General features: G+C 54.6%; 1 protein-coding gene across 14 annotated transcripts in view; it reads right to left on the bottom strand.

Annotated features, from left to right (window-relative positions):
* Positions 1 to 1,065: 1,065 nt before the first annotated feature.
* LOC102994922 (tensin-3) overlaps positions 1,066 to 9,688 on the bottom strand; it is an 88,727-nt gene continuing 80,104 nt past the window's right edge. For all 14 annotated transcript variants that reach the window (XM_055085116.1, XM_055085118.1, XM_055085117.1 and 11 more), the window contains 3 exons: positions 2,585 to 2,714; positions 2,180 to 2,245; positions 1,066 to 1,234 (listed from right to left, as the gene is read on the bottom strand). In XM_055085116.1, the coding sequence (XP_054941091.1) occupies positions 1,092 to 1,234; positions 2,180 to 2,245; positions 2,585 to 2,714 (339 nt within the window). In that variant the 3' untranslated portion in view covers positions 1,066 to 1,091. The remainder of the gene's footprint in view (positions 1,235 to 2,179; positions 2,246 to 2,584; positions 2,715 to 9,688) is intronic.

The raw sequence follows: 9,688 nt of genomic DNA, 5'->3' as shown, positions 1-9,688 counted from the left end.
TTAAGAGATACAAACTGTTACGTATATTATCATAAATAAGCTACAGGATATATCGTACAACACAGGGAACACAGCCAATATTCTATAATAACTATAAATGGAGTATAACCTTTCAAAATCGTGAATCACTATGCTGTACACGTGTGACTTATATAATATTGTACATCAAGTATACCTCGATCTTGAAAAAAAGTAGATTCGAGAGGTCTAAGAAAACAAAATCAAGAGCTCCTGGGAACCCCCTCTGATGGCATGCAGTGTGGTGGATGGACCAGGCACTGGAACAGTGCTTAGAGGTATGTGCAGATGCTTGACAGGGGCTCCAAGGAGCAGTCAGGTGATGAAACCTGACAGGGGCCACCCCTGCTGTGAAACACACAGCCGGCATTTAGGAACCGTGCCTGCAGTACAACAGTGACGCGGGCTTCACCCCTAGACGGCAGGAGGGTCTGCATCGCAAAAATACTGACACGAGCCCAGACGCCCCAGGTGGACAGGTAGAGGAGCCTCACGGGCCCTGGCGTGGACCGCTGGCATCCCCAGCCGCCAGTCCCTGCGAGCCCAGAGATGCCCAAAGATGGGCACTGGCGGAGTTACCGCCACAAGACTTGCTTCTAGCTATTTAATGTCTGCACGAAAGTAACTGGACAAAAATGTTTCGATTCTTCTCTCCCAAATCAGGTCTGCTCTCGGTGGTTGAAAAACATGAAAGGCCAGTGTTCTCGAGTGCCTGGAAGAAGACTGATCCTCTGCTTTGAAATCAGCCTCCAGGGGCTTCTTTCTATAAACCTGGCAGATGCCACCCCTCATTCCTTTCCTCCTTCATGATACTTGTGGCCCAAACTGCATAGCCCGTGGCAAAGAGAGAATATGTTTGAGAGAGACAGACTCACAAAAACAGAGATTAAATGAGGCAGCCATACAACCAGGACACCAGTGTAATGAGCAAACAGAAATAAAACCAAGCCTGATTCCCACGAGTGCCCTCAGACTCACAGCGGCAGGGGTCCTGGACGGCAGGGTTCCCAGCCTCCAAGCAGACTGCAAGGAGATTTCTGATCTAAACGTGAACAGGCTGCTTCTTCTGGGCCCTAATCTCTGGTAACTGACACAAGGTTACCAGACTCACCTTCACCGTCTGCACTCAGGTTCTCGTACGAGTCCCAGCGGATCAGCGGGTCTGCCGTGTTGAAGTCCACGATCACCCCGTGGTCGTTTTGCAAATGTTCACACCCTGCAGGGCGGTGGGACGGGGGCAACGGGCGTTAGTTAGAAGCCGGCGCCTCTGGGCATCCGCCAGCAATGAGGCAGGGGAGCCGCCGCATCTGAGTACCCAAGCCCAGCTCTCAGACCCACGCCGCCTCCCACGAGCCCTCCCGTAGTCAGAGGTGCCGTGCACTGTTTGGGATGAACTGAACAAGAGTGAACACACCACTTGGCAGCAATGAAAGGCGAACACTGGTCCTCCAGCCACCGGCTACGGGGCTCTGGGCGCTGCTTCTGCACTAAGGGATCACCCGGGTGGCTTGGCAGGTCAAGGACCCAGAGGCACCCAGAGGATCGGCCTCAGGGCAGGTGGACGGGAGGGGCAGGTTTGGGCCCTCCCTCGAGGCTCCCTGATCATTCTGAGGATGCCAGGAGGGTTCTTACCCCACAGCCTTGCATTTAACTGTTCGTGCCTAAATCCACGGCACTGGGCACAGAAGTAGGGTGCTTCTTTTCCACAGCTATTAAAAACTGAATTAAAACTTTCACGAGTATGGAGCTTGGTGATGGAAATGAACCACTTGCCTGCACGATAAAGGGACTGATTTCTCTTTCAATGTGTTTTTAGAAGAAAGGAGAGAGTCAGTTTTGCTCATAAATATTTGCAGTCTACTATATTTCTAATCCTCCTTAAAAACATGTGGCTCTTTGTTGAGGGAGAAGTAAACAGGGCCTCAAGACACGGCCCCAGTCCTAAGGTTCTGGGCCCTTCCTTGGGCAAGTCACACCATCTCTGGGGTCTTATTGACCCACCTGGGCCCTACTGTCTCTAAGGCAATGCCCTCCCACTGTCTAATAGCCTATTATTTTTTAAAATATATTCCATTTCCAATTATGTGCAGAGGTGGGAAGCCAGCCAGAGGCCCCAGCGTATGCGTCACCCAACCAGGTCAGCATTCTGCATTCTACCCACCTTGAATCTTCTCAGGAGTGGCTGAGAAGACTAGTTCAATCTTTCCATCATCAGGAAAACGGTCATCTAGAAAAGAAATCTTACGTCAACAAATCTGGAGACAATGAGACGGGAAAGGGCGGGTGAATTTTGTCCTTATATTCCAACCAGGACAACACCCTTCCCAAATCTCCAACAGCGCACCAATGACAGAGGAAGTATCAGTAGTTTCACCGTTTCTCTAGAAATTTTTCTTTGTTGGGTCCGTTGCCAGTCTTTTGTGAGACTGGTAATGATTTTGTCAATAGGCTGGCTTACGGGTGGAGCGGGGGAGAACAGTGAAAGAATCACATGAGGCCGCCGGGGGTCGCCCACCGAGGGTCCACTCCCCACACCCCCAGTCGGGACTCGGGGCAGGGACCTCACCTTTGCTGGCGTTGTCCAAATCCTCCTTTGCAAACACAAGTCCATAGCCCTGAACAGCCCCGGTGTGAAACTGCAGGCGGAAAATGACATCTCGGGTGGCCGAGCGGTACTTCTTGTGGTAGCACTTCACCTGGGGTAAAGAGGGTGTGTCCTCAGGGGAGCCCGCACCCGCGGAGGGCGCTTGTCGGAGGTGCACAGGCCGCTCCCTTCCAGGAGGGGTTGGGAGTGCGCGCGGCCGCCAGCAGCTCCCAACCCGGGAGACGGGCTGCAAACGTCACCGCGGCTTTGGTTTGCTGTTCCAATAGGACAGGAATCTCACAGTCCTCAGACGGACCACACCTCTACTTTGGAAGACAGCTGAGGAATGAAATTCCGTGGCCTCTTCTTCCTCATTTCATCTAAACTCTCTATGTTTCACCTTAAAGCCTTCCTGTTCTCATGAAAGAAGCAGGTGGTCACCACTTTCTGGACTATGGTCAATATTTATGTTGCTATAATTGAGAGAGAGAGAGAGAGAGAGAGAGAGGGAGAGAGAGAGAGAGAGAGAGAGAGAGAGCGAGCTGCTTTGTGAGGAAATCCGATCTATTTGGAAATCACTGAGCTTTTCTAACAACTTGGTGTAGTTTTAAGAATATGTACCTCTGGAGCCCAAAAGATATGATTTAAAATCATAACACCACTACTTACTGGCAGTGTGACCTTGGGGTGATCTGTAATTTCTCTGAGACTCAATATCCCTGTAAAGTGGGAATAATAACAGATTGAGGTTTGCCAAGATGATTTTTTAGAAAGATAATACATGTAAAACAAGAAGCATAGTGTAGTGGTGGCACATAGGTACAAAATGCTGCTAGTTACTCTTTTCTGCATTTCTTTCCATCAGACCAAAATCAATCAACCTATCTATGTATCATCTATCTATCTATCTATCTATCTATCATCTATCTCTTTCTCTCTCTCTCTCTCATTGAGAGAGAGAGAGAGAGAGAGAGAGAGAGAGAGAGAGAGAGATGGGGAGAAGGGAGAAGGAAGGGAAGGGGAAAGGGAGAGAGGCCTTGGAATTGAAATTCCACTGCTGGGTTGTCCAGACATCCTGAATGGCCACTTGAGACCAGTCTCCAGAATCACCAGGGATGTGATTTGAACTCAGGCTGTGGCTCCGTGGCCCTAGGCCCCTGGGAGCAGCTCAGGCCCCTGGAGTGACTGTGCTGTTATGGAGGGTGGAAGCACCCCTTCCTGGCACGTGGCAGGGAAGGGTGGGCAGGAGAGGGGCCCTGGCGTCCTTTCCCACCTTTACACGGGGGCCTCCCCGCCCCTGCCTGAGGGGTCTGTGGACGACGCTGGCCACGGGGAGGGCTCGAAGGTCACGGCGGGGTGGCGTGCTGCAGGAGAGGGGACCCTTCCTCCCTCCCACGGCAGGGCAGGGCTCCTTTCCAGGGTCCCCAGGGGTCCAAGACCAGAAGCAGGCTGGATCTTGCCCTCAGACACTCAGCAGAGGTGGCCACTCCCTGAACAGAGCATGCCCGGGAGGAAGGGAGTCTGGAGGTACAGGGATCTCAGAGGCAGCCATGCTCACAAAAGAGACTCTGCTCGGAAAAAGCTGGGCTTCATTGATTCTGTGCAAGGTCAGTGACCGTCCAGACCAGCGATGCGGGAGGATGCCGCAGGTGACCGTTCTATAACCTTCACCAGTGAAACCACCACTCGAGAGAAAAAATAAAGGCCCAAGGAGCCGCGGCCAGCGTGTCGGGAACTGTGCCCCTTAGGGTAGACCCAGAGGTCGTCTACCTTTGTGCTCTCTACAGGGAGACAGTCTGATGAAAAAATGTAAACAGACCGTCAGGGGAGTGTCTCACATTGACAAACACGAGCTGAGCATTCACGAGGCGGGAGGTGCCAGGCGGCCCGTGTACACGCGGCCAGTGGGGATCCAGACTCAGGCCTGGCCTCCGGCCCCTGGCCAGGGAACCAGCCAACGAGAATTCTGCAGAAGCGTGAAGCCTTCAACTTGCTTTGCAACAGCAAATGGATCGCCGGCCGCAAGTCCTCTCCCGCCTCGTCTGGGGTCCGTGTCTCCTCAGCAGGGCCCCCTCCAAGGCTGTCCTCTCAGCCTTCCTTCCAGAGTGTGCTACTCGCATCCTCACCCCTCCAGGGCCCTCGCCCCACACCGAGCGCGCTGACTGCTCAGCAGAGGTCCCACACGTGCTGCGGTCTAGACTCCCACGCACAGGACGTGCCCATCTCTGTGGGTGATGGACCCCGCCTCTCCGTTTGCCTTTTTCCACGGGTACCTTGGAAGTACGAGGGAAAAGGGGAGAAGACTGGAGAGAAGGAAAGAGAGTTTCAGGCGCACGCCAGTCTGGCCCTTAAATCTTTATCAGTACTGAGGGGGAATGAGGCTGTAAAATAACCCAGCAAGGCCTCCAGAAGCTGACATCCACTGAGGGAAGCAGCCCCAGGCCAGCCCACAGGGTCACGCTACACAGAGCTGGCAGCTGCCCCAAGCTGGCGCCAGGTGCCTGTGGGCAGGCAGAGCCCCAGGTGGACACGGGGGCATCGCAGGCGCTGGGTAAAGAGGCATATGCAGCCTCAGGGCAGTGCAGAAGGCCCAACGACAGCTCCCTTTCAGGGACACCTTCTCCTGCTCTGAGTTAAAGGGTTCATCCTGCAGGCAGCTCTTGACGGCAGCTCATGCCAGCCAAGAGCCCCCAGGCCCGGCTCGCACCTTCCCCAGAACCCGAGACGTTCTGTGGGCTCCCCTCCCCCGGTCTCACCCTCACTCATCACAGCAGACACACACACACACACACGCACACGCACGCGCACGCACACGCACACACACGAGCACGACTCATCACACACGAATCCCAGCCCACTCCAGGCACCTGGCAGGAGGAGGCAGAGGTCACCACACGCCCTGGGGCACGGGAGGGACAGCAAATGGGTTCAGCCTCCCTAGGCTGCTAGCTCCCAATCACCCTGGGGCACAAGCACCTCTCCAGGCGCAGCGTGACTCTAGTGGCTAAGGACTCCCAGTTTTTCACGCGACAAGGGCTCAGGGTGGAAGGAAGAGAGGGGTACCCCACTGCCACAGAACAGCCGCCCTCTGCGCACACGTGCCCTCGCCGAGGGGTTTCCGGGGCCTCCTGACAAACCTCGCCGGCAGAGACCTGAGCCCTCCCCGTACCCCCGCCCGTTGTTCCACCGTGGACTTCTCGCCCCACGGCTCAGGATGGTACCCGCCATCCCCTCCAGTCCTCCTGGCCGCCTCAAGAAGGACCCCCACTGTCTCCTGAAGGCACAGAAAACGGCAGAAGTCTCGGTCACATGGGGTCCCGGCACCTGCAACTGGAAAGGAGACGGACCCACGCAGCAGGAGCCCCGCCCGGGGGGCCTCCTGCAGGCACCCCCTGCAGAGCCAGGAGTGATGCATCATCCGCACCAATAAATCTTAGTGGCATCGGTGACGAGAGACCAGAATCAGGCCCCCCTAACACTCCACGGAAAGAACCGTCAACATTTCGCTTGACAGTAGGGCCCAAAATGCGCCTTTTAAGGTATGAAGTATTGGTAACATTTTGCAACAATTAGAGACTGAGGTCTGTAATACCCCCTTCATCCCCCCAGCTTAGCAGTTCTGTTTACCTCCGTCTCCCCAGAGAGTTTCTAAGAACACATCAATCCTCTGCCTTTGGATTTTAGAATATCTGCATTTGAAACAACAATTTCAACCCACTTTGCTGGTGGCCCCGGTGGCTGTCTACACAGGCATCAAGGAATGTGCGTCCTCAAAGAAGGAGCTACAAGCACACACGCTTAGAGGTTTAATAAGCTTGATGGCTGCCTTCCTAAGTCAAAACACCTGCATTATCCAGCGCCAGCACTAACCACGATTTCACTTGGAGGTGAAAATGACTTCAGAGGGTGGCAAGGCTGTAACTCACTTCCTAAACCATTAGTAGGTTAGCAGTATTGGCTGTGAATGAACACACAAGTAGATCCACCGGGCTGAGATGCAGAACGGATCAGGCCCGATCCAGGTCCAGGAGACCCACAGCGAGGGAAAAGGATGCACGCACAGCAGGTCCCAGGACGATACGGCACAGCAGAAGTCCTGTGACGACCTCCGCAGGAGCAAATCCAGAGGGGCCTGCGGATGCCTTCATCTTCCCTGATCTTACGTAAGTGCCCTTAGCAAGAAACAATAAACTAAGGTGCTGTTTGTTTGCAATGGCTCCTTGAGAAAGGTCCCCTGTGTTTAGAAGGCGGCTCGCTGGAGCCAGGTCACGGAGCCCCGCCCCACAAGGACAGAACGTAAGCGGCCACGGGGTTTGCACAGGCAGAGGCAGCAAGACGAGGCATGTGGATGGCAAAGTGTTCACAAGCCCTGATGGGCTCTGGACCATAGCCAGGCTCCTGACGGGCCCGCGGCCCATGCAAATTCCTTAGCGAGGTTACATAACGACACGGCTGCGCTCCCCAACACCTCTGCCCTCCCACCCGACAGCAGCATGTTTACTGAACACCTGAGGCTCTGCCCCCTTTAGAAGTCCTGGGGTGGACGTGAAAATCTGACCCTCAGCGCAGGCACGTCGCAGAGACGGGCGGGTCAGGCGTGCGGTGGGAAGGTGCGCGCGGACAGGCTGGCGGTGTTCAGGCAAAGCTGGACAGCGGGTGGCGTCACCACGGCCCCCGGTGACAGCCCTCCCGCCAGCCCCCAAGTCGAAGGAATGACAGACAGAGCCCCCTCCACTTTCCCACGTAGCATTCTCAAGCCGAAGAGCTGACGAGGCCTTACTTCTTGCAAACTGGACCTCTGTTACCTCTGTGAACCAGTCTCAACGCAGAGTCCCTCAGGAGGAAAGAGGCAGGTTTATCCGTGTACGAGGCTGACATTTACCAAAATCAAGGAGGGGGGAAAAATCAAAGGACAACATTCCACCTCACAGGACGGTGACCAAAGTGTCAACCTTCCCCGGGAGCTCCCTTCCACTTTCCAGAGCAGAGACAGGCTCTGCAGACGCCAGAGCCCAGCCGAGCCCTCTGCAGCTGGGGGTGGGTAGCCTATAAAAGCATTCCCTGCAACTTAGGATTCTGTCCAAGTCACAATCGTTGCCAAATTCCTGATGAGAAATTAAACCGCCTACACATTTGAACCTTTACACAGAAAAGGCCCTGAAACAGTCTCCATCTCCAGCTTCCTCCACTGAAGGAGAACGCCCACTGGATTCGCAGAGGTGCACACCAAGCGATGACTCCCTAAAACCGAAGTGCAGGGGTCTCCCACAGTTCACCTGCGACCGGGGCTCCTCCCGCCTGGAGATGCTGGAAACCAGAGCCAACCTGCGCAGCAGGAGGGGAGGCGGTTCACGCTACTCCTCAGGAAGCTCTGCCAACGCCAAGGCACGCTCTGCCACCAGCTACTTCCCTGTGTTGACCCCTGAGGTCATTTTCAGGTTGAACCAACAGCCCTGGGATTCGGAGGAGCCCACAGATCATGCAGCACAACGTGTCCCCCAGAGATTATGGTCTGAGCGTGGGGGTGCCCTGGGCCCGTCCTCCAGGCCGGACAGCACGGCCTCAGAGACTCTCCTCCTTGGACACACTGGAATCCTCTCTCCCACACGTGAACCTTCAGATCCTGCCTCTGTGCCCTGGCGAACACACCGAATTCTACCTGCACGAGAGTGATCTGCCAGCGCATATCACTCAACAGCTAGAATCTCGACTCCTGGAAGCAGGACCTGTGTGTGATTCACGTTCACAGCCACCACGTTACCTGGTTCAGGACACGCGCTGCGGGGAAGGAACGAGAGAACGAATGACAAATCAGAGCCAAAGGTGCCGGAGAACCAGTGGTACCCGATTTCACTCTTTACCTTGCTAGAATAGGTTTATTCCAGAATGGGTTTAGTCGATGGACACAGGTATTATGGGATGAATTCTATGCCCCCAAAATTCATATGTTGACGTCTTAAAGGTGGTTAAGGTCAAGTAGGGTTATATAGGTGGGCCCTAATCCAATCTGACTGGGGTCCTTATGAGAAGGAGATCAGGACACAGACACAACACACACACACACACACACACACACACACACACGAGGGAAGATGATGTGAAGACACAGGGAGAAGACAGCCATCTACATACCAAGGAGAGAAGCCTCGGGAGGAACCAGCCCTGCTGACACCTTGATCTCAGACTTCCAGCCTCCAGGACAGTGAGAAATGTCTACTGTTTAAGCCACCCAGTCTGTGGTACTTTGTCATGACAGCCCTGGGAAACGAATACAAGAGGCTAGAGCTACTTTGAGACTTCTTAGAGATCAATAACTAAACTAAACCTCCTAGATAATCATTTCCACGAATGGTGCAAGGAAAAATTACCCTGTGTGATGGAAAATTACCCATGTCCAGCTGCAACCCGCGTCATCCTTCTCCCATCTGATAACGTTGCAAAAAATAAGCGCAGAGTGTACAAAAATGAACTGTAAACACGGGAAGTATAAATCAAATAATAATTCAGTCCGAAAATACTCCATGTTAAGCATGCATAAAGGTGCAGGAAGGGGCTGGTTTTATCAAGTTTAGCATTTCCTGCGAAGAGATCCCTATCTGCCGGCCTTTCCAACAGAAGCAAAAATTCACAGACAGGGTGACTTCACGGCACAAAACATTCCCCTCAAGAGACCCCATGGCGACAGGACACCCGAATGCCAGACCTCTCAGGCTCCTGCAGCATCGCTCAGGGCTCATCCAGCCGGCTGTCCCCTCACGCAAGAGGCAGCTTGCAGTCCTTGCTGGGCTGTGAACTTTGCCCAGGGAGTCCCGCTTCAGGGGCGGGCTCCAGGCAGTAAGCTGGGGACGATGGCACACTGGGCACAGGGTCCCCTCTTGGCTCACAGCAAGCGTGAGCCACCAGCCCGGAGTAGCACGATGACTGGCTCTGGAGAGGCTGGGCCACGTCAACCGCCCGCCTCAGGGCTGGGCGTCCACTAGGGAGGCAGACGAGGTACCCACCTATGACGGACCATCAAACACGGCCTCAGGGGGCTTCCCTGGTGGCGCAGTGGTTGAGAGTCCGCCTGCCGATGCAGGGGACGCC

The sequence above is a fragment of the Physeter macrocephalus genome, chromosome 5 (genome assembly GCF_002837175.3).
Source record: "Physeter macrocephalus isolate SW-GA chromosome 5, ASM283717v5, whole genome shotgun sequence".
Lineage (NCBI taxonomy): Eukaryota > Metazoa > Chordata > Mammalia > Artiodactyla > Physeteridae > Physeter > Physeter macrocephalus.
This window is presented reverse-complemented; position numbering and strand designations above follow the sequence as displayed.